Source organism: Pyrgilauda ruficollis, unplaced genomic scaffold, assembly GCF_017590135.1.
Source record: "Pyrgilauda ruficollis isolate IOZ18807 unplaced genomic scaffold, ASM1759013v1 scaffold46, whole genome shotgun sequence".
Classification (NCBI taxonomy): domain Eukaryota; kingdom Metazoa; phylum Chordata; class Aves; order Passeriformes; family Passeridae; genus Pyrgilauda; species Pyrgilauda ruficollis.
In genome coordinates this window covers 1,161,414-1,188,900 of record NW_024526155.1, presented here as the reverse complement: position 1 = coordinate 1,188,900, position 27,487 = coordinate 1,161,414, and the positions used below count along the sequence as shown (strand labels likewise).

The 27,487-nt window shown below is 46.2% G+C and overlaps 2 protein-coding genes across 2 annotated transcripts in view; both read right to left on the bottom strand.

Annotated features, from left to right (window-relative positions):
* Positions 1-14,343, bottom strand: part of LOC121359629 (transient receptor potential cation channel subfamily C member 4 associated protein) — a 35,227-nt gene extending 20,884 nt beyond the window's left edge. The window contains exons 1-4 of the mRNA XM_041478707.1: positions 14,140-14,343; positions 3,318-3,446; positions 2,944-3,060; positions 347-404 (exon numbers count right to left, since the gene is read on the bottom strand). Coding sequence (XP_041334641.1) covers positions 347-404; positions 2,944-3,060; positions 3,318-3,446; positions 14,140-14,271 — 436 coding nt within the window. The 5' untranslated portion in view covers positions 14,272-14,343. The remainder of the gene's footprint in view (positions 1-346; positions 405-2,943; positions 3,061-3,317; positions 3,447-14,139) is intronic.
* A 1,023-nt stretch (positions 14,344-15,366) lies between these two features.
* On the bottom strand, positions 15,367-24,813 carry LOC121359631 (ER degradation-enhancing alpha-mannosidase-like protein 2). Its single transcript, XM_041478709.1, has 11 exons — positions 24,590-24,813; positions 24,412-24,522; positions 24,294-24,333; positions 23,829-23,934; positions 22,657-22,782; positions 21,778-21,989; positions 20,465-20,606; positions 20,064-20,188; positions 19,225-19,369; positions 18,065-18,186; positions 15,367-17,163 (listed from the first exon to the last, which is right to left on the bottom strand). The coding sequence occupies exons 1-11, from the start codon at positions 24,685-24,687 to the stop codon at positions 16,672-16,674; spliced, it is 1,719 nt and encodes a 572-aa protein (XP_041334643.1). The 5' UTR covers positions 24,688-24,813; the 3' UTR covers positions 15,367-16,671.
* Positions 24,814-27,487: the final 2,674 nt, after the last annotated feature.

The window sequence follows — 27,487 nt, the reverse complement described above, 5'->3', positions numbered from 1 at the left end:
TTACATAAACAATGTTTTGTGGCTTATTATTAATAATTTTTCACTGTAGCTGTAGCCACAGGAACAAGGAGAGTTTCCACTGATTGCAGATTTAGTGCTTTGAGTCAAGTGTTTTGTGCTGAGTGCGTGAAGCTCCAGAACTGTGCCAGAAACAGGTGACTCTCCCAAATCCCAGCACGAATCAGTACCAGGGAGAACAAAGAAACCAGTGATTCACTCCTAAATGAATCAACAGGAAATTGCTGGGATCGAAAGAGAATAACAGAAAAATAGAACAATTTCTGTCTGAAGCAGAACACCAGGCAAAAGTGGGGAAAAGAAAGTGATAAATCACCTATTTACTTACTTTTCTGCTTCTTTTTCTGTGTAATAAGGGTTGGTCTCATGAGAATTTCTACTAAAAGCTGTAAAAATAAGACAAGGAATTAAGGGAATGATCACTGAGATACAAATAACAATTAATTAATTTGTCAGTGACAAACCCAAATCTGTTTCTGATGAAGTCACAGAGGTGAATAATGAAGGCTCTACAATCAAACCCCCATGGGTGTCAAAATCATATTGATAAATTATAGTTGCATTTACCCTGAAGAAACAATAAAAGCTGTACAAAATAATCTCCCACTGGCAAGTTTCAAAGAATTTGAGCTTGCAAGGAATGTAATTTCACATGCCTCCAGATAACATCAAGGATGGTGATCACACATCTCTTAAAATAAGGAATCTTTAGCAATAATCTGCAAAGAGATGCAAATTTTGCAAAGGCTTTCCCTAAGTCTTGCTGGGCTTCAAAAACATGTCAGGTCCAGACAGAATTTAGCAGCTCCAGATTTTATCTCAGCACCAAAAAGCCACTGCTTGTGTACAGGACCCTGTATGTATATTTACATTTATATTTCTATTTAAGGAATGTAACAATCAGCTTTCCAAGACCAGGACTGTGGTTCTGACTGATGTAGAACTCATCTTTAGTTGCTTTAGTCTGTACCACTGATTTAACTTAAAACATTTGAAAAAACAGCACTTTACTTGAAAATGAAAGTTGGCAAACAGAAGGAGCCGACGACTTCTGCAAGAACTACTGCAAATGCTGCTGGTTTTAAAATTCAGTTTAAAATTGTTGACAGCAGTGCAGGCATCACCCAGTCTGTGCCAACTCACAAGATATTTAGGAGTTTACAACTCGATCTATTTGTCCCATCTTCTTTTAATGAACTATTGATCCAGACACACAGGAAACCACCTTGACATCACTGGAGGCTACATTAAAAGCACCAATAAATAAATAAATAAATAGGCAGCTCTTAAGAGGAATATAAATTTTTAGCAATATTTGTAGTAGTAGCTGTAGCATTAATAGGGTAGAGAAAAATGACTGCAGTAATACAGATCTCATATTAATGCCTTGTGTTTTAGGAGGAGAATGCACATCTCAAAGCTTGGGGTTTATGCTTTAATTCATGGGTTTTCTGCCTCTCAGCAGAGGCAGAAGGAGCAGAAAGGGAATGATGAGATCGTATTTCTTGGGATGGGGTATACAATCCATGAGGTTGGTGTATTTGCACTCTCAGGTCTTGTTTTACATGGATTCATATAAAGGGAGGAGCCACCGAGCTGGTTTTGTTCTTCCTCAATGTAAAGGCTGTCAGAATCCAAAAATATTATAAGTCTCACACATTGTAGCCTAGAGAGTACACTGCAAACTGAGTGTCCTTCAAAGTCACTCATGTTCCACAGCTCAAAATATTGCAATATGAATCAGCACGTGGCACACACAGCACCAGCAGATCAAACTTCCTCCCTTTCAAATCCTGGAGCAGGATTTTTGAAAACACACAGCACTGGCTTCCATCTGCCTTTAATCACATTAAACCCACCTCTATCAGCCAAATCTCTGACCATAGCAACAGGTAATTACAGTGCATCTGATATTTACCATCTCCAGCCCAAGGGGAAAAAAAAAAACAAACAACCAAGCCCAAACCAACCAAAAAATTTGGCCCCAATACACACAGATTCTGTGCACTATGTTAAAATCATTTACACAGAAGTACCACTACTTCCCTTTAAAAACAAGGGAAATTTAAAACATTTTCATTGTGTTCTCCTTTGCTTGGGTAGCTGAAGGCTTTTGCCCTCAACTGACAGCAGCAACTAAACCAATGCTCATTTCAAAACAACACAAAGAGCAGCTTTAAGTAAAAGCAAGCTTTTACTTGTGAAAAAAATAAAATAACAAAAATGTTATTTCTGTTACAAAGACAAAATAACAAAAAATAAATAGCAAAATCTGTTTAGTTAAACTAAATAAAGAGTCTGTCAATTAGTTCACTGGAAAATACAAATAATACATTTCTACTGAAAGCCAAGCCAGAGTTGGGCACCAAAAAACAGAGCAAATGGGTATTTGTGCAATGTAGAATTAGAGCAAATAAACAAAATGATAAATTGCCAGCATGTCCACAGAAACCTTCCAGTTCTGCTTAAAAACTTTGCCAGAGATGAAGCAATAAACACAGACAACTTGGTTAAGACAGAGCCCTGGTGTGCTTAAACTGCCACAGATCCCGCAGCGTTAAGTGAAATTCGCACTGCTCCAATGCCAATTTCTTATTTTACCTCACAACCAGGAATCATTTGAAACTGTCTTCATGCAAAACTAAAGGTCTAATCTTTTTTAAGGTAAAAAAAGACTGACTAAAGAAACAGTCAGGTATTCTATATCATATAAGAACTAAACACCTCACTGTGGATGTAACACCTTGAAAAAGACACCCTTTTCCTACTTTGATTAACAGAAAGTGGCACAATTCTAATGCTTAACATTAAATTGGTCAAGTCATTCTGTAGTTTGCTTTTAGAAGCTTCAAAGACCTCACTGAAGAGATTTTTCAGTGGGATGATTATCATGCAGATCTTTTGATACTGAATAAACACACTTACATCAACTCCTCCAAACAAATCAAATGTGTATGTGTTTGGGAAACTGGACTCTTGAGCAGCTTTTCTGTCTTCTGTGACATAAACCATGGCTTCCATCGAGAGAAGTGGAGAAATTTCCTGCATGTAGGAGAAAAATAAAGAGATGGTTCAAAAAGAAAACTGTTCATCACTATAAATACAATTATCTTCCACTATCTGTGTGATCCCACTGACTAATCATCACCTGCACCCCCAGCTCTTACTTACCAGCCAGTTTTTGACAGATACCATCATGCAGACAGCTTAAAAAATTAATACAGTACGATCACAGTAGACTTTAAAGAAAGCCACAAGAGAATTATCTCAAGCTTTAGGAAGAAGGGTGCAGCCAGTACCTTTAGGATGCTTTGGCACTGGGAGAAGTCGCTGTTTGGGTGGCTGTGCTCGTACAGCTTCTGCAACAGCAAGGGGATCCCATTCCATTTTGCCTGTTTATCTCTCTCCTTCAACAAGGCCTCTGTGATCTGCAACGAAGGAAGAATGTGATTCCCATGTGTCCAGTGCTTCATAACCAGGAGAATAACCTTATCACCTTCCTGGAAAAAGAGCTCACAAAATCCAGTACCTCCTTCCATGCAGCAATTTATCCAGGACAGGTAGCTTTTTACAGATGCAAAGTATCTTAAGCAGCACAGAGCTTAAAGCAGATGCCATTTAGAGTACATAATCTCATTCTGTATTTTTATATTGATTGTGTATTTTAAATTGGCAACACATTAGTCTTTAAACAATTCCATTAGCAGAACTCCAACTGACAGGTCAGTGAAGGAGGAAATAGGTGCCCTGACACTATCTCAAATTACACTGGTCTAAGGTGCAGGATGCTGAGGATGGGAAGGCTTCATTACTTGATGCATTCAGCTAGAAAGGAGTATTTCCTCAGCCAAGTCCCTGAAGTCACCGGTCACAGCAATGACCCAAATCACAAAGGTTTACAAGCAGGAACATATCAAAGAGAGAAAATTCCCTTTTTAGTCTTGGGCTGGTTGCAAATGGAGATCACCAACTAAATCAGCAGAACAACAATGCTGACATTATCCTGAGAAACAGTCTGAAACTACAAAAAAAGAACACTTGGCATTTGCTACTATAGCTGTCCAAACTTTCTTCAATGTTCCTCCTTTTTCCCTAAAGTAAAAAAAAAAAAAAACAACCAAAAAAAACACCAACAAAAAACAACAAAAAAACCCCCCCAAAAAAACCAACAACTTAATATTCATCGCTGCATTTAACACCTAAAAAAAAAAAAAAAGTAACAGCACAAGACTAAAATATTCTGCTTAAAATCCACAGAAGATGCTTTGAAGTGTGAATACTTCCAGGTTAATGCCAGGAGATCTGTCAAGGAGGAGCTTAGGATGTTCAATGAAAATCCACCAATGCTGACAAACCTTTAACTCCTTTCCCCTCTGATACTTCAGAGGTGCCTACACCAACCCCAATACAGGGACTTATTTCTATACACAGGAGAGGGTAAAGCAGACAACAATTCCAGCAGGACTTTTGCCTGGGTTTACCAATGTTTTATGCGCCCTCCAAATAAAAACAACTAAATAAAGAAAACCCCAATCCTCTTGTCAGCACCTCAAGGCAAACCTTAGAAAACAGAATGTCCTGAGCTGGGAGGGACCCCCAGGATCACCAGCCCAGCCCCAGCCCTGCCCAGACCCCCCAACAACCCCAGCCTGGGCACCCCTGGCAGCGCTGTCCCAGCGCTCCTGGAGCTCTGGCAGCCTCGGGGCCGTGCCCATTCCCTGGGGAGCCTGGGCAGTGCCAGCACCTCTGGGGAAGAACCTTTCCCTGATCTCCAGCCTGACCCTCCCCTGACACATTTGTGGGTTTGCTCTTACTCCCAGGCCTAAACCCCTAAGCTGCTCTTATTCTGCACCTTTTTGTGGTTAAGTGACATTTCCCTCCCAGCTGCTTAAATCTCACTTATTCCTTCAGCCAAGACATCCTTCTCAGACACAGCTCAGTGCACAATTCCAAAGGGCCATTCAATTCCTGATTAGACAATTATATGCAAATATACTCCAAATCCTGGCAGAATTTAACCCTTTGGTCTCTTGTTATACAGGAAGACCAGAAAACTGATTCAAGCTGAGAACTCAGCCCGGCAATGTAGTGAATATGGGTCCCCACCCTCTTTGTAAGATTCCCAAGTACTCAGGACTCTTTTCCTGATGAAATGCCTCAATTTTCAGGTAAATAAGAACTTCAAGGGTCTTGAAGTACCAGGTTTTCTTGCTACAAGCAGTGATTGAAGCACCACGAGCACACCTGGGACATAAAATTCTCTCCAGTTTTTAACTTTTCCCTGCTTTCTGAATCAGAGGAATCAACCAGCACTGCTGCAGAATGACACAGTTTCCTTCTGAGCAGGAGAAATAGCAGAGGACCAAACCAGAAAGCCAAAATCACTTCTCATCATCTGGGCTCTGGGTCAGCTCCTTGGAAGTCACAGATTCCATTTCCCCTTGAGAAACCAAGCACAGAGCCCCATGCCAGGTGTGGGAGGAGGACAAACCCACAGGCAGTGGGAGGAATGGGATTTATTGCTGGGCAAAGTGCACAGAACACACAGCAAAACGCCAGGGAAAGAGTCCAACTCTCCAGTTCCAGCTGATGTGGAAGATACCACAGGCAAGGATGACGTGCACAGGCTGCCATCACAGGTTCCAGCAACACAGAGCAGAATTCAGCACTTAAATGCTGTCAGGAAAGGCCAAAAGCCTTTAATTAACATTAAAACCTTGTGCTTGGTTTAACACCACACTGTTAATCACATGTATGCTTCTTGGTTTGGGGCAGGATCCATCTGAGCCATCTCCACTCCCATTTCTGTACCAGCAGGGCTTCCTCTCCCTGCCCCAGGCTCTGAGAGGCAGCCACAGGAAACTTTCAGAACTGAAATTATGAAAGAGTGAAGCAAATGTTTCCTTGCCCTCATCATCTTTTATCTGCTTTCAAAAGAAAAAAAAAAATAAAAAAAGTTTTTCTTGCTCTTGATTTAACACATCTTTGGTTTCACTGCAAGCTCTGGCTTGTGGTCCCTGCTCTGTATTTGAGGCTACCCTGGCTCTGGATATTTCCATTGTGGCCGGGTGGTATTTGCCAATGCAAAGATTTTTGGATTCTGGGAAGGGATTAAAATTCAATCAGACTTTGTGGAGCTGTCTTTCTTCACAGCCATTTTGGTTAAAAACTGCATCTCCTGTTTTCCATAACAGCAGTTAGTCAATGCTTTTCATTTATATATATAAAAAAAAAAAGGTTTTCTTTTTGGGGAAATTTTACTGAATAGTCATCAAAATCAGCACTGGGTCTTTTGAGGCTCCTTTCCTCTGTCGAATTTTTTGGTCTCATTCAAGCACAAAAAATGCAATCCAACAGATTTTCTTCATTCACTGAAAAGCTCTGGATAAAATACCTGAAATCTTGCAACAAAACTTGAGAAGTTAGGTATAATCTAGCAAGAAGTAGAGGCTGCAGCAGCCCAGCTGGAAGAGGTATCCATGAAAAGCCAGGATCTCCCCAAGTGCTGGCAGCTGGGTTTGGAATTGTCACACCTTACTGGTGTTAGGACACAACAGAATAAGGATCACTTCTGGGAAAACAAGAGCAGCAGCATACAAACTGTAAGAGCCAGGTGCAGCAAACCAAAGTGGTACAAACACCAGGACTGCACAGAGTCACCTCCCAGATTGCTGCAACACATCCCAGGTCTGGCTCACAGAGAAACCCGAGGACAGCACACTGGGGCTCTCCAGAGTGGTTCTGTTCCAGGCTGATCCCTGAAAACACAGTGGCACACACCAGCTCATCCAGAGCTCCCAGGCTATGTCCCAGACCAAAGCTGTCTGCACAATCCTGGTTTTACACCTGTGGTTCCCTGAATGCTGCTCCCCAGCCAGGTGATCACCACCTCACCAGGACCATCCACATCCCCCTGCTCCAGCTGTGCCACGAAGCCATGGCATTTGCTGGAAGGGCAATCAGAGACCTTGGAGAGGATTTAAATTCAGAGATAAAAATGTGTCACCAGCCCACCCATGCCTGCAAGGCAGAACAGACTGAGTGGTTTTCTCTTTAAAGACTCCTAAGGAACTGGAGCTCAGGATTTCCCAGGAGATTACTCCAAAGACTGATAACTACCACAGGAACACTTCGCGACTACACAGTTTAAATAACTTCTGTGCATAATTTTGCTTGACAGTACACAAAGGGCTGAAAAAAGACACTGCACACAACTGTAAGTATTTAAGTTTCTTTCTAATCCTACTGTCTTTTAAATCCAATTTAATTTAAATTTGATTTAAATTGAATTAAAATCCAATTTTAATTCAAAAATGACAGAATAAGAAGCACACAATGTCTCATCTTGGAAGGGACACACAAGGACTGTCAAACCAAGCTTCTGGCCCTGCCCAGACCCCCCAACAACCCCAACCTGGGCACCCCTGGCAGCGCTGTCCCAGCGCTCCTGGAGCTCTGGCAGCCTCGGGGCCGTGCCCATTCCCGGGGGAGCCTGGGCACCCTCTGGAGGAAGAACCTTTTCCCAATATCCAGCCTAAACCTCCCTGATGGCACTGATTTGCATGATAGCCAATAAATAATTATGAATAATACCTGCATCTTCATGAAGTTCTACATTAATATTTGATCAGTCTAGTCTCCCTCTTACTTGTCCCCTGCACTTTGCTCATCCTCCAAGCACAGCAGTTCCAGCAGCACAGGAACAGCTCTTCCCCCCTGCTCTATGTCCATGCCCTGGCAAGTGCTCAGCATTGCCAAAACATTTCTTACTGCCCTGAGATCTCTTGGAGCTAAAGTTGCTCCCAAATCCTTCCCCTTCCAGAGAGGATTTTCCTTCCCACCTCTGTTCCCACATTGTGACAATTTTCCTTGCCCTACAAAGCAAACCTCTGATTTTCCTAAGTTTGCCTCCACCCCTGTGCTGAGCTGTGGTCAGTGACACCTCTCTGTGTCTTCCCAAAACTGCTGACCACCAGCAGTGGTGACTGCAGCAGAAACACCAGGAGCTAATCCTCCCTTTGCTCTCCAGGGCAGGGCAGTTGGTTTCCTGATAAAATAGTGTCTCTATTTCACATTTTCCCCTTGAAACTTTACACTGTCTTGCTGAGTGCTCGCTACAGGAGGGCGTTTGCTGTCATCTTTCAGAAAGCAAAACCAGTGACTCAGGTGTCCAGGCATCCTTCACAGCACTGAAGGGTTCCTGCTGTGACAGACTTCACAGCTATGACACATCACTTAGAAGGTTTTTTTTTTAAATTCAATTTCTCATTGCAACCATACATTAACACTGGAAGTGCTTTTTAAAAAAGCAGAATTTCCATTCTTGGGATTTTCCATGACCACTTCTGAAGTACATATTTAAATGTCTTGAAAGTTTAAAAGGAAACAGGCACAAGATTATGGATCTCGACAAAGAGATGCAAGCACATGATCTCTATGTATTCTTAATAAAATTGAAGCCTTTGCATATCCTTTCCTTCAAGCCTTTAAAGCTGTACCTTTAAAAAAAAACTCAGGAAACTAATATTTGTGCAATTAAATGTTTAATTTTCCTCTGAACAGTAATAATTTAGGAAGTAATCTCTGACAGACTGCCCGGAGAATGATTATTCAGGATTTTGGGGAGTGCCCCACCATTCCAGCTCTTTATTGCATTTTCCTTTCCAGCTGCTAACAACCATCCATCAGCCTGGTTAAGCTGTCTCCTTCCTCACACAACTGCTCCCACAAAAGCCTGTAACCAAGGCAAATGACCCTGCAAGTTTTGGTTTTAACACAACAGCTTTGCAGGAACACAGCTGCTGGCCCATGGAGCAATTCTGGAAAGCATTCCAAGGGACAAGCTGAGCACTGCAGCCCTGCAGCTCCAGGGCAGAACTCACTGTGGTCACTCACCAGCTGAGCTCTGATCAGACACAGGGCAGAGCCCCACAAATACTAATCCTGAAAGGAAACTCTGCTGGGAGAAGTCTGTGTAAGAGCACTTATGTCCAGCCTCTTTCCAGCTCCTTGATTCTTCAAGTGCAGATCAAGATCCCCCTAGCTAGATTCCCTGTTTCTCCATCCTCCCCAGCCCTGCATAGGGCCCCCCATTCCTTCTCTTGCCAACCCAAAAGCCAGGCATAAACCCAGGGACACACTGTCCTAGGATAAAGCATGCCAGAGCTTCCAGCCAGGCCTAACCATTCCCACAGCTCCCAGACTACTGCTCTGCTCACCAGAACTGGAAGAGCTGCTCTACCAAGACAAGGAGCAGGTCTCCTGAATCTCCAATCCCCACAGCACATCCCAGAGCAGGACAATTCCAACACAGACCTTTGACACCAGCAGCTCTCCAAACCCACTACAGGATCTACCAGATCAGAACAGAGCTACTAATATTTGCTTTGCTGACCTTACTCTCAGAGAAAAATAGATCAACTAATATCTATAATTATATTAAAATTATATTAACTTCTCAGTTACTACTTTTCCTTAGAACTTCCTAAGTTTCTTCTTTAAATCATTTTGAAAGAAAACAAAATCTGTGGGGATATATAAGAAAAAGCAGAGGGATAAGGAGTATCACATCTACATTTTTATTCTCACTCATCTTCAGCCACACAAAAAAAGTCAGACACCAACACAGCTTAAGTCCAACACAGCCCCTTTTTGAGCATTTCTAGTGCACGACAGAGCTCTGGTCCTGTTACATAACAAAAGCATGTCCAGGCTTTCCAACACTCCCTCACTGTCCTCCCCTGAAGAGGCCTAAGCCTGCTAACACCCACACAATTAGAGCTACTCAAGTGGATTATATTCACGTGAATGTTGTTATGTTGGTGCTCTTGTAAGGAGGAAACAAAAAGCTGACTCAAAACCAAAATCTTTTCTCAGGGTTAGGAAGGTACTCCTGCTGATAACCTGTAACGGCAGGAGGTGAAATCTGGATGTCTGAGGAAGAAAATGTTTTCCTCCCACAGAGCTTTTTTAGAGTGGATAGGGACTATCCTGCTAAGGGAAGTGTCTGCTCCTAGGGATAGCAAAGCATGAAATACAGCTGGAAAAATGAACTCCTTTTTTCCATTCTGACTGTTTCAGCTAAGCCCTGGCAATCCTATGAGGGTGAGAGCAGTGCTGACACTCAGCTCTTGGGACTGCAGCAGGAGCAAATCCCTGGTTAGTCCATTATTACACTGCTCTGTCCACAGGGATTCCAGAGCTGCACCTAAATATCTTGTGGTTTCATGCCATATCCGTGTTGCTCACAGCTGCCTTGCAGCAGATGAAGCATGTACCTTCTTGCTAAGCAGATTTGAGCTTGATCAGCTGAGCCAGTGTTCTTGGCTTTCAAGGAACAGCAGCACAAACTTGTCCCAGAGCCTGTGATCCATGGCACAGCTGCGCCCCAAGGACAACACACCAGGCCCCTCACAAGCAATATTCTTTCTTATTAGGAATGTGTCACTTCTGGAAAGCTCTTCTGCCACTGGTTCACCAGCATCTGCAAAGCCCCTCGCACGGGCTGTGTGCTCAGGGCAGGGCAAATCCTGATCCAAGGTTATGCAATCGGATACCAACACTGAGGCTTGTGTGCAGGGCAGCAGCTGATGCCAGCAATATGGGTAAAATGGATATAGGAACAAATAATGGCAGTATCTACTGAAATCTGCTTTAGCTAATCAACTTCTTATCACAGAGTCATTTAGACTGGAAAAGACCTCCAAGACCAAGAGTCCTGTGACTGATCCCCACCCTATCACCCAGCCCAGAGCACTGAATGCCATGTCCATTGTTTCTTGGAATCTCCAGGGATGGGGACTCCACCATCTCCCTGGGCAGTCCCTGACAATGCCTGAACCATCCTTTCCAGGAAGAAATTCCTCTTGTTGCCCAACCTGACCCTCCCCTGGCACAGCCTGGGGCTGTTTCCTCTCCTCCTGTCCCTGTTCCCAGGAGCAGAGCCTGACCCCCCTGGCTGTCCCCTCCTGTCAGGGAGTTGTGGAGAGCCAGAATTTCCCTCTGAGCCTCCTTTTCTCCAGGCTGAGCCCCTTTCCCAGTTCCCTCAGCCACTCCTCATATGACTGACTCTCCAGCTCTGTTGCCCTTCTCTGAATAATTTATTATTAATAATAAAGCAAGACACCAACTGGCAAGGAAGCCAAGGGCTCTGGGTAGGTGAGCACAGCAGGAACATGCAGGGATCCAGACTTCAGAGCCTCAGCTGACCTCAAAACTGCCAGATATTCAGGGGGCTGTTGCTGTCAAAAACGCTTCTATGTCCTTGTAAGATCCAAGTGATGAACTTTTAGATGCAGGCCTATCAATAATGATCCTTCCCAGCTCACAGCTAAGCCCCTACTTTCCTCATACAAAAATGGCCCTTGAGATCACCTAAGAATAGTACACAAAGCTTTGTTCAGGGCTAAATGCCACTGCTGCCCATGGCAGGCACCCCAGCACGGAACTGTGCTCCCCAGTCTCCCTGAATTAACATCTTGAGAAGGGCTTCCCCTCCCTACAGGACACCAGCAGTGCAGTCCAGGCAGCACATGACCCAAAACACAGCTAGGAAGTGCTTCAAGGACACTCATGACTTGCTCTACACCCCAAAACAGCAACCCGACCCGCTCTCAGGCTCTGCAGGAGCAAATCAGTTGAGAAATGTAAGCAAGGGCTCCCACGCTGCCACTGAGGAGTCAACTGGGCATGTTTTGATAAAAAACAGGACTTAAAAAAAAAAAAGAGAGCAGCAAAAACTGCCTTGTGCTTCTCTAAAAGTAACATCAAAGTGTTTTATACTTAGATCTTCTACAAACAAAAAACTGATTCAAGGTAAAAGTAAAGAGACAGGAAATTCATAAAGTCCAAAATGATTCAGGAAGTTGTTATCCCCCCTGCCTTAGCTTAAGTGTACCACAGAATGGTTTGGATTGGGGGGGACCCTAAAGCCCATCCCATCCCACCTCCCTGCCATGTGCAGAGACACCTATCCACCATTCCCCAAGCCCTGTCCAACCTGGCATGGGACATTTCCAGGGATCCAGGGGCAGCCACAGCTTCTCTGGGCACCCTGTGCCAGGGCCTGAGCACCCTCACAGGGAAGAATTTCTTCCCAATATCCCATCTAACCCTGCCCTCTGTCAATTTGAAACCATTACCCCTTGTCCTGTCACTCCATGCTCTTACACAAAATGATTTAAAATACCCTCCTATAGCATTTATGAAATTGTGGGAGCTCTGTGTGACCAAGCTTTAACCCTCGGGCAGCACATGGATGCCAAAATTTTTCAAGCAAAACCAACCCAAACCCCAGAAACAAAAACCCCACCTCAATTTTGGGCATTATAAGGAGCATGCAACCAGCAGAGGTTTCCCTTATTGCTATAAAACCTTAAAAGCCCAAAATGAAAACAGTAGCACTGCATTCTTCAAGCAAATCAAAGCCCAGAGGTGGAAGCACCATTCTACAGACAACAGAGGTGCATAAGGTTGGTACAGGTTTACCTGACTGAAACTGCAGTGGCTGAGGAGGTGCATGAAAGAAAGAGTGCAGAGGTGGACAGGTAAGGCAGTGAGACAGTTTGTCCACCTGCTGTAGAAAATGCACTCCTAAAACAATCCCAAGGAGAAGAGTCAATACAGGTTTATCTTGATGCAAACTACTGGCTCTGCTTAAGGATTAACCAAACTAGCACCTGAGGAAGCAGCAAAATAAAGACAGAAGAGCTGTAAAAAAATACCTGCTCTTTTACCTCTCTGCTACAGAACGAGGCACGGGCATTCATGATGAACATGATGCCTTAGGATTTTAGCTTGTATATTTTCCATATATTTGTAACCCTGCAGTTCTTTAGTGTATAGCTCTAAACCCCACACACAGTGTGAGCTGCTGCTTTCCCAGTTTGGGCAGACACAACAATTCCTCCCCAGGCTGGCAGTCAAGGACACCTCACTGCCTCAGGGCCCAGAGATGGAAACAAAAGTGAGTTGGGGGGGAGCAAATTTGGGGTAAATTACTTCATTACCTGAAGCTGTAATTGGAAGATGAACCCCCAATATGCAAATAGACCAAACTTATAAAAGTGTGAAAACCAGTGACCTGTGGTCCATTTTTGGGGGGACCTGGGGGGCTCTGTCTGCCCAAAATGTACCTGAAGGCCCTTCAATAAATAGAACTGCCTTTTATTCCCTAATTTTGTCTGGCCTCTGTTTTTAGGTAGCCCTGAAAAGGCATCAAATAAATCTTCTCTTAATAATTGCTCAGAATCCTTGTTTATCAAGAAAAATACTGTTGTCTGCACTGGTAAATAAGAGAAATGCCATTTTTTTATTCCATGTGACCTCTCTTATGATATTTCAGCTCAATAAACCAGCACCTGAATGCAAGTTCTGTACCTCATGTTTCATTTTCCAAGTCTTTGCAGCATTCTGCATTTAATCTGCAAGAAAAATGCCAATTATTCTCCACAAAAATAAATTAATAGTCTGTTATCCTTGAGCAGCTTTTGCAAAAAAAATCAGTATCAGCACACCACAGGCACAGGCCCGGGGTAAGGAACTGATTTCATTCCTTGGTATTTCCCAGCATCATCAACTGGAAAAGATGACAAATAAGAAACAGACCTAGAGCAGTTTCTCATAAAACCACCTGCGTTACAGAGCTAAAATGTCTCCTAAGCCCTAATACCACGAGGCTGCCTTTGTCCAGGAAATACGTTTAAATTTCGATGCTGCATTGTTACAGTCCCAGGCAGAGCTTCCTTTCTTTGCAGGGAAGGCCACACCGACCGAAGAGGCGGAGAACGGCTGGGCAAACGCCTGTGCTGCTCCTCGGCGCTCCCCGAGCCCGGCTGAGGCCGGCGAGGCGGCGCACGGAGCCCGAAGGCACCGGGGCACCCTTGTGCCGCCCCTCCGGCACCGGGGCAAAGCCCGGGGAGCTCCGGAGCGCCGAGCCCGGGCTGGGAGCGGCCGTTCTCCCCGAGCAGGCCCCGCTAGGCCAGCCGGGCAGCGCTGCCCCGCCGGAGGCCCGGGCAGGAGGCGCTGCACCCCCGGCCCCAAACCCCACGGTCCCACAGGCCCCGCGGCCTCCCCGCGTCGCCCGCCCGGCCCAGGTCCCACGGGCGGCCCGCAGCGCGTTACCTGCGCCCCGCGGGTCAGCCCGCGGCCGCTGAGCTGCCCGTGCCGCAGCTGTGCCAGGATGTTGGTGGTGGCGGCGCGGGCCCTGCCGGAGCCGCAGCCGGGCCCCGTGCCGGCCCCCGCCACGGCCGCCATGGCCTCCGCGCTGGGGACACAAACAGGCAGCCCTCCGCTCGGCCCGCTCCGCCGTGCGCAGCCGCGGGACGCGCCAACATGGCGGCCGGAAGGGGCGCCCCCGGGTGGGAGGGAGCGGCGGGAGCCGCGGCCTGTCCGCGCCGTGCCGCCCGCGGCTCTGCCGCCCGCCCGTTTCCAGCCCCGTGCCTCCGTGTCCACTAGGGTACCTGTATTTCCCTCAGCGAGGCACAGCCACGCCGTTTTGCGTTTAAGGAAAAGCTCACCAAGAACTCAGATCACAGCTCGTTTTTGTTAAAGGCTTTGTGAGATGGAACAGCACTGGAACAAGGAACAGTTGAGGCTGGTTGTGGTGTTCTGAGTCACCCAGCCCAGAGCCCTAATCCGAGATTAGCTCAGTTGGTCATAATATCAAAGTTTCAGTTCCTGTCTGGGCCGTTGACTTGGAGCTGGACTCGGTCATCTGTGTGGGTGCCTTCCTACTCAGACAAATCTGGGAATCTAATCAAGATCCAGCTAATTACTCACGGTAGCCATGCACAAATGAGTTCTCTCAGCTCCAACCCTGCTGAGGAGTAACCTCATCTCCCCAGCCTACAGCTCCTTGGTTCTGCTGCTGGAAGTTCCTGGATGAGGGTACCAAAATGCCCTGGTCAGGAGGGATCGTAGGAGTTGGAGACCGGCCCTGTCCCTTTATTTTCCTCTGCCTCACAGCTGGGACAGTGCTGCGATTCAGGCCCTGACCCAGCACTGAGCAAAGCTGTTGGAGAAGGCCTGGGGTTTGTTTTCTGCAGATTAAACAATAAAGAGTGTGTGAAATGTGAACAGCTGGAAAATAAAAAGACAACCTATGGTGACAACAAGGAGCCACTAACAAGAGCTTCATCGTTGTCCAACAATGCCTGGTTTTGGGTGCTCCGGTCTCAGAAGGGCTGCAAGGGCTGTGTCAATGCAGAATTCCTGCACTGTCCCAGCTGCCATGGGAAAGGACACAACCAAAAGCTCTGTAGCTTACCAGTCCTTTCAATATGCCTGTCCAACACTGAAAGTGTCTCTTACCATAGCTCATTCACAACAGCAACAGGATTTCTACCCCGAAGGATAAAATGCAAATTTTATTTAACTTTACAGCACTAGTACAGGTCAAAACAACAACAAAAATTACTTTCTCAAGACAACCACACAGCAGCACAGAGTGGGCACTGGTCCAGCTGTATTTAAGTATTTCCCTGCTCACAGGGATTTATTTATCCTGTACCTCTCAAATAACTCAGATTACTGTAGCTTGTGTGTAGCTTGCTCCAGACTCTTCACTTTCCAGCAGGCTTGAAGAAACTCCATCACTTTTCTGGCCTGCTTTTGGTTTTTCCTTTAGAAAGAAAACCTTGGCCACACTGATTCCTCCTTTCCTGGTCACTGCACACAGCTGTTGCAAAGACACTAACAATACATTTAAAGGTTTGGATGTACCAAGTGAGCTGAACACTGAGAGGTTCATGAACATCTGTTCAGCTGCAATTTGAGGCTGGGCTCAGCCCCCTTCCACCCAAGCCTTGTGCATGGCTGGTGTCCAGCTCAGCTGGGGCACCCTGGGGGTGGCTGCGCCGACTGAGGTACAGTGAAATACGTGGGGACCAAAGGCAAGTTAGAAACAGGAAGGAAATGGGGAAATAAGAGAGAAGCATTCTTTAAAAGGAAAGCAAGCTACACTGTGGAATCAAACATTTCCTAGTCCACCCTCCAGTTCAGTTTTTTGTCCAGACATTACCTGGACATTTACAAAAGTGGTTTTCAGGCAGGAGGTACTGACCCACACTGATCTGAAACAAGGACATGTTCCAAGTGCTCCTCTCCTACCACGCCATCCTTCATGCCCAGCAGAACAGCCAGAGCTACAAATCTGAGCCTTCAGCTCAAAATAAATAGGTTTCCTCCACTGGGCAGCAATTTTTCAATATGAACTAGACATTATAAAGTGGCCAGAAGTAAAAGATGGAGCACACGGAGTTGTAGTAAAGCTACAGCAATTCCTGCTTTTCCCCTTATGACAAGAAACTCAGGCTCATTTTTGCAGAACAAAGTAAGCTAGCATCTTTCTGTACGCCTGTAAAACTCACAAAATGCAATAAAATGGTACATTTAACATGCAAACCTTTCTTTTTCTGGACAGCTGTTTGATATTCAGGCAACCAACTGCTTTGAGATCAGCAGCTCAACAGCATTAACAGCTGGTATCTGAGTCATGGTTTAGAAAGGAGCAGTAGCAGTATTGAATGGGAAGTTGTTTCACTTCATGATAGAATTCACATTGTGAGGTACCACACTTTCCATTATGAAACTATAAAAATATATTCCCAGAATCTGAAATGAGTTCAATAATTTAAACTGATGATGCAAAGAGGATCAGGTGTTATCCAGGAAGACCTGTCCCAGTACTGCAAGCTTTGAGTTAAAAGATTGACTGGGGCAGCTCAGGAGGGAGTGTGAGCTTTTCTTAGAGTTTCTCTTCTCTCCAGCTGTCTCTGATGAGGCATCTTCGGTGTCTTTTGCATGTTCCCCTTCACCACGGTCAGGAGCTCTTTTTAAAGTGAATTTCTTAGTTTTCTTCCGTGAGTAGAATTCCCTCATCAAGTCTTCCACCTCCCACTGCTCTTCTTTGCGCTTCCTACAGCAGTGCAGGGCTGCAGGGTCGATGGGATGAGCCTCGGTGTTGAAGATGTACCCTCCAGCATTCAGGACACATTCCCCAAACGGTGTGACCACCACATCAAAGTCTGAGCCATCATTGTGGATGAAGTTGTCTGGGTCAAACAGCAGGTACAGGTATTTGATTGTTTCAGCCAAGAAGAAGGATTCCATGCGGTTATCCAGCCTGTGGTCCCTCAAGTCTTTGATCTACAAGAGAACAAACAGAGTGGGTTACAGTTACATTGAATTCAGGAAGTTATGAATTTAGGGAGAAAAATAAAACCAATTCATTTCAGTTAAGCAGCACAGTACGACACCAACTCACCCTGTATCTTATCATAGAATGGCTTGGGTTGGAAAAGATCTTAAAGCTCATCCCACTCCACCCCTGCCATGGCAGGGACACCTTCCACTGTCCCAGGCTGCTCCCAGCCCTGTCCAGCCTGGCCTTGGACACTTCCAGGGATCCAGGGGCAGCCACAGCTCCTCTGGGCACCCTGTGCCAGGGCCTCAGCATCCCCACAGGGAAAAGTTTCTTCCTAACATTTAAACTCACCCTCAGTTCAGTCTGGGCAAGGGGAAGAGATTCCCATCATTTCTCCACTAAAGAAAAAAAATCATAAGGCTTTTACCTACTTACTCCCACTATTTTTAAGGAGTTTCTTGTAAAATAGAGCTTGATAGCACGTTTGAAATCCTCTATTAAATTACTTTATATAAATCACTCACTGCACTTCTTGTGTGCTTGACCACATTTTCAAGGCATAGTGGGAAGGCAGAATCACACACCTGGCAGGAACAGCCTGCACAAGAGCCTTCCTGCTCAGCTGCAACACCTACTAGAAATGCAGGAGAAGCTTCTGGTGCTTTCCCATGTTTTGGGCCCATGATAGAATTTGGCCCACTGTGAGGAAGCTACAACCAGAAACAAGACCAGCAATTACCAGAGCAGCTTCACAGAGAAATACAAGGGGTTTGTTGGAAGAAAGTAATGTTTTGCCCAAAATGATTGCTTGAATCAATGACAAAACATCACTCATGAGAACACCTTCTGAAAGCTGATTTTTAGCAGCCTTTCAGTTGCCATGGCAGATAATTTAGTACTCACAGTTGCAAAGCCACAGTCCACCTTGCTGATTTTCTCTATGGACTCCACGGCGTCTCTCCCCAGCTCCAGCAGCGTGGGGTCTCTCGTGGCACGGTACAGGTACATCGCGCTCTCAATCAGCTCTGCAAAACACCCAAACATTGCCAGCACAAAGATTATCAAACCATCCACACAGAGAAGATGAGCTATTCCTTGAACTAATTTAAAAATACTTCAGCATAATCAGGTGAACAGCCTGGCTTGCCTGACTCCAAGCACAGATTCTCCTTTTCCTAAGGATGTGCTACAAAGAAATTCCCTCTAAGCAGCCTGCAGCAGCTCAGGTGAGAGTGACTAATGCTCCCTCCCACATTCAGCGAGTGGGAGAGAAGCAAGAGAAAAAGATTAATACTCAGTTGTCAAAGTTAAAAAAAAAAATGTTTCTGGAAAGGATTACAAACTAGAAATTCAATCCTCACAACAGAGTTTTTAAACTCTGAGTGGAAATACTCTATAAAGACAACATAAGCACCATCTGTGTTTACTTACTGAAGGAACAGGTCTTTCTGCTTAAACACCTTTGATAGTTAGGGCTGATGGGCATTTTTGGTAGGTTTGTCCAGTGTGGATGTCACCTGAACACTCAGACCAAAAGGAAGTTAATTATTCTCATTTACCTTTATGGGCCCACTAATCAGGTTAATTTTTTTTTTGCGGTCACAGTTGTAAAAAATGAGAAAAAAAAGAGAGATAATTTCCTTACAGTATCACAGATAACACAGAATCCCTCCTAGATGCAGAACTGGAACAGCCTATTCATGCTCACTTTCACTTCCTAAATGTAAAGGACACAAGCAGTCCCTCTAACATTTCACATGACTGAAACACCCCATGCCAGACAATCTAACACTTAAACATGTCAAATCCCACACTGTGAACACAATTCATTAGCAGGCCACATGTCTATATTAACACTATGGTTTGCTTCCTGTTTCCTTCCTGTCTTTGTGAGTGGGGGAAAACAAAATGTGCAGCTTTAACTCTGGAAATCCCAGCTTAAATCCCTGCAGGAACCGAGTCAGAGCAAAACTGGGCAGGAAACTGTGGTGTTGCTAATATTTGATCTTCCAACCAGAGCTAAAGCAGGAGTTCATGTCCCTTTTAATTTCAATTCTGTTTACCAGGCCTGAGTGGATATCCTTCCCTCTTGTCCACTGTGTATCCCTGGGGAATGTTGTAGAACTCAGGCAGGCCCCCAAACTGCTTCCAGACCGTGTAATAGTTGAGGAAGGTGCGCATGGCATTATCCACATCCCCAATGAGGCTCTGAGAGACAGAAACAGCAAAGAAACATGGGAGTGAAGAAAAACCAGCACAGGAATTGATGCAATAGCACTGCTCTAGGCAAAGAAATACCCAGCGACAGAAATGGGTATTTCAGCAGGTCTGAGTGGTGTAACTGATATTGGGCACAATGCCTTAAGAACAGGTAAGACTGAAAATGCTGCTTTTCTGGTGGATCCCATTCCCACACCTGAAATAATATGAAGACTCTGATTTTTTTTTAAAGGCTGTGTTTCTTCAGTCAAATGTTTAGTCAATCACAGCATCTAATCTCTTAGTTAGGGAAACAAAGTCTCGGTCCAAACAAGAAGACTGATGAGAAAGCAAAGCTCTTGATGGGAAAATATTCACAGAAATGAAACTTTTGTGAGGTGATAGAAAAAGAGGTGTGAATTTCTTGTTCCTCACATTCTCATTTGGATTATGGGACCACTGTCAGTGGAGTTTGCTACCACAGAAGTGCCCTCCCATCATGCTGAATGGGAGACTGTAGATAAAATCAACATTTTCTTCAACATCACCTTCTATAGGCTCAGGCTACTGCAGATTTCACCAGAGATCAAACCAAACTTTTAAACCTGCACAGATGAGGGTTATATTTGTAACTTTTTTCTTGAAGAACAGCCCCTGACAGATGAACAGAATCACCAGATGCTGCTGGTATGACAGCTCTTACCTGCAGGCCTGGCCAATAGGCCTCTAGGGACTGGAACACAGGCATGGACACTGTTCCTTTGTACATCTGAACCCACAGGTACCAGTCATCAAACTTGGTGTAATTCTTGATAGCTTTGTTATATTCTGTAAAGAAACAGATGGGTAGGTAAGCCATCTGTAACAGAAAGAAAAAAAAAAGGCAAAAAAAGCGCTTATTTTTAAGAATGAGAGAAGCCACTTGTTCACATGAGCCACAGTCAATGACTTCTCAGGGTGCTCACTTTGGTAACTCTGTTATCACAGACAGTTCAAAAGAATTACAGCAAAGCCTTCAGAACAGTCTTGAATGTTCCCCATTAGATCCTTCATCTCCTCCTGCCACAGGTGCTGGGCCTCTTTCCACAGAAAACAAACACTCACCTAGAAACATGGACATCAGCTCCTTGTCCTGCAGGAGGATGGCTCCTTTAACCAGGTACTCAAAGTAGGAGTCCACCCCTGCCCCAATCCCAGCATCCTGGGCCACCCACTTGGCAGTGATCACATCAATGTGGTTCCCCACCTGGAAGGAGTGAAGGACAAGGAGAGAGGGGCTTAAGGTGACACAAGAAATCCTGGTCCTTTTTTCAGACCATCAGTTTCACAGATACACAATGTCCCTTCTAACCAGCATTTTCTCCATTACAGGACACATAAATCAGCATCAGAGAAATACAAACTGTAGAAAATGCAACTGTTATGCTTACGTGCAAACTGTAGAAAATACAATTTTCATGCTGATAACATATTTTATATATCTAATAAACATTTTACGCTTCCAATATCAACGCTTCACTGGCCAAAACACATTATAAAGCTACTGTACAAATGCACAATTTCAACATGAAGTGTCTGGTCCTAATTCTGATCTTAGAAATAAGTAGAGAAGGATGGAGAGGTGCAGATACAGAGCCAGAGGCCAAGAATGTCAAAGGCACAAGAGCTGCCATGTTAATATTTAAATAGATTCTGGCACTCCTCAGCCTGTGAAGAAACCCAGCTGATGGAGAATGAAATACACAATCATGTCTTTCTTAGCAAACATGAAAAAAAGCCAGCAATGATCGAGGATTTGGGGTATAAATCAAAAATAAACAAATCCTAAATCAAACAAAGGGAAACATTTCTTCATACAGCCTGTGGATAATTTGTGGCAATAAACACAGAGTATAAATAAATATGTTTCAGTTCACATATGCAACACCAACACTTCACAGAGGTTGAAAAAGCAGCAACAGAAAAGAGCAGGAGACAGTGAACACAGAGATAATCCTCCCAGCTCTGGGTATTCCTGGACCCCAGAGCTGCACAGGCTGGTAATATCTCAGTGCAGTTTACTCCTGTTCTGTTCCCTAGGCCTTTGTCCCACCAGGCATCAGACAGACCTTTCATTTAATCTGCTACAGCTGCTGCCACAAGAGCTGCAGCACCCAGCAGGAGGCATTTGTCTCCCTGCCACATCTGGTGTGGGCCAGAACAATGGGATAATGTTGGGCTGCTGCAGTAAGGCAGAGATGTGGATGCTGCAGGTGTTCAGCAACAATGTCAAACACGAGCCTTCTGTCCAGTTAGGAGCACTGTGGTTATTTATCCAACTCTGTCTCCTCTCTGTTGATGCTTTTTCATGCCTAGAACTGCATCCACAAAGCTACAGAAAAGCAGCCCAGCACATCCCAAGTCCATTCCTCACTCACCAGCCCAATATCCGAGCGATTTTTCCACAGTGCCTTCAAAGCCTTCCTGGCAACGTCCTCGAACACTGGGTCACCAGTGAGGTGGCTTAAGGTGGCAAACTCCACTATAAAGGTGCCAATTCCAGCAGTACAGGTGACTGGGGTCTCCCCAGGGTTGACTCCATGCAGCAGGTTCACTGTGCCATAGGGCATCCCAGTTGGGGTCTGGAAAGCTGAAACACAGGATTTTGGGGTCACAGAAGTGCTCAGTGTTGTGTTTAACAGACTCTCAGGCAAACATGTGCCTCACATCCCACTGCACATGGGCAGGAAGGGGCGCTGGAGTAACTGCAGAGAACAAAATGAGAACGTGAGTGTGATCCTGGGAGGGTCAGAGAGGGTACGCCAAGGTACACACAGTCCTGGGAAGGGCCTGGGGATCTCTTCCACCTTGCCAGAGCAGCAGATTGCATCCCCACATTTTTTTACAGCACAAGCAAGGTGGTCACTAAACACACTGGCCAGCAAAGTGCAAACAGTGAGGCTGTGATCACCCCATGGGTGCACACAAGGGAACCCAGCCCAGCTGTAGCCCACAATGAGCACATGAGGGAGCATCTTCTTGTCTTTACAAACTGCTGTCTCTCAGCCTTTATTTATTATTTATATTAAATATATTTCCCCTCAGCAAGTAGCCTGATGTGTTAAGCACACACAGCACTTGGCATGCACACATAAAAAAACATCTTCCCTACCAATTAAACCTGGAGCACTGAGCTTGGAGCCCAGGGACCACAGGACTGGCTTTTGAGCTGGCTCATCCAGCAGTGCATCTCCCATCACAGGCAGCAGGCAGCTCCTGATCCCCAGCACAGTGACACAGAGCAGACAGGGGCTCACCTGGCAGCAGTTTGCGAGCTGCTTCCTCAGCCATCCTCAGGAGAGGTCCCGAGCACGGCCAACCTGCTTCCACTTCAACCCCAGCCTTCCTGGAGAGCAGGTGAGCAGAGAGGAGCCCTCCCACCACTGCAAGGACACATCAGAATCCATTACACCATGTGGGGAGGAATGAGTTCAGAGAAGAGAAGAATGATTTGTTTCTTGCTGCTTGTTTGCAGGGCAGCAGAAACGTGTGGAGTGACAGGACAAGGGGTGATGGCTTTAAACTGCCAGAGCGCATGCTTAGATGGGCTATGGGGAAGGAATTCTCCCTAGGAGGGTGCCCAGAGCAGCTGAGGCTGCCCCTGGATCTCTGTCCAGCCAAGGCCAGGCTGGACAGGGCTTGGAGCAGCCTGGGACAGTGGAAGGTGTCCCTGCCATGGCAGGGGTGGAATGGATGATCTTTAAGGTCCTTTCCCACCCAAACCATTCTCAGATTCTATGATATATTTCTTTTTTCAAGGAAGAGTCAAGAATTTCCATGTGACAGCAGCTGTGAGCTATTACTTACATAGCTAATACAGCTATATTAGCTAATATTAGTTATTGCACAGGCTTGTCTGTGGTCACATAACAACCACAGAGAAATTACACTGCTGCAAAAATTGGCACAGCAATATCTGGCAGGACAAACAACGAAAGCATAACTAACAGTTTTGCATAACTAACAGTTTTTAAAAACACTATATTTGAAAAAACACAGTGTTTTTTAGCTAGATGGCACTGAAGCAGTCAGGCATTCAAGGTGCAAGACTCCAAAGGCCTTTGTGATTTTGAAGGAAAAAAAAAAAGAATAATTCAAGAAATTGATAATCTCTACTTCAAAACAGCACACAAAAGATGACAGGATAAAATCTGTATGCTTGCAGTGAAAAATATATTTATTCCAAAGCTAAAAACCTCACACAAAAATACTGAAAGTGCCACATCTACTTCTGCTTGTGTTGAGACAGGAAGCAAAAAGGCATGTGCAAAGACTGAAAGGAAGTGACGTTTGTTTGTGGCTTTTCTCTCTGTTTATGGGTCCTCTTACTCTGCATCCCAAATTCCTCCAACCACCTGCTCACCACCACCTCTGAGACTTGTACAGGAAGGAAACCCAACACAGACCCCCCCAGAAAACCCCAGCTCACCTCGAATGTTTGTTTCAAAGACAGATGCATTGACATCAATATCGAAGTCCACCCCCTCCTGCAGCACGTTGACAACTCGCTGGAACTCAGAAACATTTCCCAAGATCTGCAGGGAAACAGAGAATCAGGCTTAGACTTCATGGAAAAACAAAGAGCAGCTCAATATTTGGGGCTGATTTTAGTTGGTTTTGCTATTTTGTGAAATTATTAACTACAGATATTACTAAAAAATTGACGGTTCCATTTTGTTTCAAAAAGCTTTTTTTACACAATAGATCTTTGCTCCAGAGACTGTCAGGAAAGGGGCGCTCTGCCACCCCTCCCAGGGGTGATGCAAAGGGAAATGGAAAATTCTCAGGTCAATGAACAACTGACTTTTGGCACAACCACATAAAATCCAGGTGTACAGGTGGCACACAGGGGCCTTGAGCAGGCTGCGGGCACTCAGGGCTGGCTCCTACTCACCAGCAGCGTGTCCAGGGCGTCGATCAGGGTCAGGGAGAAGCTGCGGAGCAGAGAAGCGAGGTGAGACCTGGCGGAGGGGGGCAGCCCATCCCCACCCCGCCCCGGGAGCAGCCCCTACCTGCCCCAGGTGTCCTGCCCGTCGCACGTCAGCGGCCGCAGCTCGTCGTAAGGGAAGGCGCTCTCCAGGTAGTGCTCGTAGGCGTGGTAGAACATGGCACGCACCCGCTCCCTGCGGCACAAGCAGGCGCGCTCAGCCCCGGCCCGGGTGGGCCCCGCACCGCCCGCTCCGTACTCACCGGTAGGAAGCCACGTCCAGCCCGCGGGCGGCCGCGCCGCTGCCCGCCGGGAGCCGCAGCGCCAAGAGGCACAGCAGCGGGCCGAGGAAGCGCCGCATGGCCGCGCCGGGGCCCCGCACGGCCACGTCCTTCACCGGGACCCGGGACCTGCGTCCCTCGCCGAGCCCCTCACCGGGACGCGGCTCCCGCTCCCCCTGCCCCGAGCGCCCTCACAGCCGCCTCAGCCCTGGCCACGCCCCTCCTCCCTCTCCAGCCAATGGAAGATTCTCCGCTTCTTCCGGCCCTGCCCCGCCGCCCCCTCCAGCCAATGGGAGCGGCGAGCGCTCGGCGCACGCGCCGGCGGAAGCGCTCCGGCCGGTGGTGCCGCGTCCGGGGCGTGCGGGACGCGCAGGGGGAACGGTGATGCTCTGGTGGGTTTTGGGGTGTTGCTGCCGCCTCGGCCGGGCTGTGGGGCCCTCACTGCGGGAATTGCCTCCGGGACTGCTCGCAGAGAAGTGGAAGGTTCCTGCGGTACCTCTCCGGAGGCTGCAACTCGCTGTCGTGATGGCAAGAAGGAGCTGAGCGGGCAGGGCAGGGCAGGGCAGGGCAGCGCTTTAGGTGCTGCTTCAAGGCCCAAAATAAAGATGACGAGTGCTGTGACGCTCCCATCGAAATGAGGTCCCGGGAAGGGGCCGTGGTGCCGTGCGGTTCCTGTCGGAAGCCCAGCATGTGTGTGAGGCAGCTGGGGCACTGCCGGCCTGTCAGCATCTCCTGACAAACCTTCCTCACCTGTTTCTGCCCGTGTTCAAACCCAGCTCCTCGTCACGTTTGTGTGAGGGAGCAGGACCTGCTTTGGAAACCTGAGACCTTGGGTTTTAACTTTTTCTGTTCTGTTTTGGTGTGCAACTTTTAGCTTTATATTAAGTGTTACTGGGATCTTTTCACAGGGTGGTGAATACAAAATAATCCTGTAGGAATGGGATGGGGATAAGCTGATAACTTTGGTTTTAAGTTTTTCTGTTCTGTTTTGGTGTGCAGCTTTTAGCTTTATATTACTGTTACTAGGATCTTTTCACAAAACAATCCTATTCTAGCTGGAGACTCAAGGACAAGCTCTTCAAACTTCAGGCCCAAAGCATCAACGATGTGAGGAGGGCAGGCAAGCAAGCAAAGGGGATGAAACTTCATCATTTGAAGCTATTAACTGGACAGTTGACTCCTGTATGCAAATGGACTGTGTGGGAATTAGTAAAGGTAAAAAGACTTTTAGAAAGCTGGGAAAGCAGGCCTTAGAAACAGAAAGAGCAAACAAACATAGAGCTAGCTGCAGCTGCAGAGTTACAATGTAGAAAAAGTTACAACAGTACAGCAAGCAAGAACATTAAAGAATAGCTTGAGTTTTAGGCTTGGCTAAGATAGATTTTAGGCAAAGTTACAACAGTACAGCAAGCAAGAACATTAAAGAATAGCTTGAGTTTTAGGCTTGGCTAAGATAGATCTTAGGCTGCAGGAAAATATGCTTAGCAAGATAGTAGAGGGTTTTAAGCTTAATGAAGTATTGTGTATTGTTAATAGAAGGCAAACAAGCCAGCATTGTGTGCAGCAGGTGTAGGTGTGCTTTTAGTGATTGCCTAGAACAATTGTCTGTGAGCTTTAGCCATGTGCTATTGGCTAGAAAGTTTTTAAAATGCTCTGTAACAAAGAAATCTTTGGCTGCTGCTGGTTGTACATGAGCTTTGCCATTTTCGTATTGTCTCAAGCATGTAATGAGATTGCTAATAAAGTTTAAGTAACATATCTTAGTGGTCTTGTCTTGTTGAGAAATGTTAGTAATTTTTGTAGGGGTACCTGTATAATAGAAGTTTTTTAAAAGGCATATTAATTTTGAGGTTGTTAATTTAAGCTTTTCTCTTGGGGGTAGTGAACTGGAACTAATTGACGGATGGGTGGTTGAGGTACAAATAACATTTGATTTGGTAACTGGGGTGCTGCTACTTGTGTCACTACGTGGTGTCACCAGCACAGACTAAAACTTACAAAAAAGGTGAGATCTTGTGGCCAAGCTCTCTTTTGCTTCCATCTTGGAGCCATCTGGGCTGAGCCACGACTGTTGCTCGGTACTGCCAGGGCGTGGCCTTTGAAGGCACTTCAATAAATGTCCACTTTATTCCTCTGAGCTCCATCCAGCCTCTGTTCCAGCTCAAGGCATCAAACCAGTGCCTGAATCCGTGCATGGAGTCCTGCAGTGCTGCCACCCTCCTGCACTGGAACTGGGCTTCCAGTGTGCTGCTCCCCAGTCTCGGTCAGAGCTGCATCCAAGACACGGGGGCTGAAGCAGCCTGGTTCCCTGGGAGGGCTGAGTCCCCTGGGGCTGTCCATTACCTCCCAGAGAAGCCATGGATACTGGATGCCTCTTCCCTGGAAGTGTCCAAGGCCAGGCTGGACCGGGCTTGGAGCAGCCTGGGACAGTGGAAGGTGTCCCTGCCGTGGCAGGGGGTGGGATGGGATGGGATGGGCTTTAATGTCCCTTCCAGCCCACCCTGTTCTGGGATTCCATGGTGAGCTGTGGCTCACACCAGGAAAGGTTTCTCAGCCTGCACTCCCAGCACACTCCAGCTGATTTTGGCACCCTGCAGTGTAACCAGCACAGTGATTTTCAACATCACAGCGATTGGCTGAGCTCTGCCTACACCTGCATCTCTAGACTTGCATTGATCCACACCAAATCCCTGCTGTTCTTCCCACCTATGCCCATAAACGAGGAGGGGGTGACCCAGGCAGGGAGAGCAGAAACAGGAGAAGTGATAAATTAACCCTTTAGATGGCAGAGGTGTGACATTTAGAAATCAAAACTAAATCACTTTGCTTGCAGAAGAAGGGGCACAAATAACCCAACACTGTCATCTCACAGCAGCTACA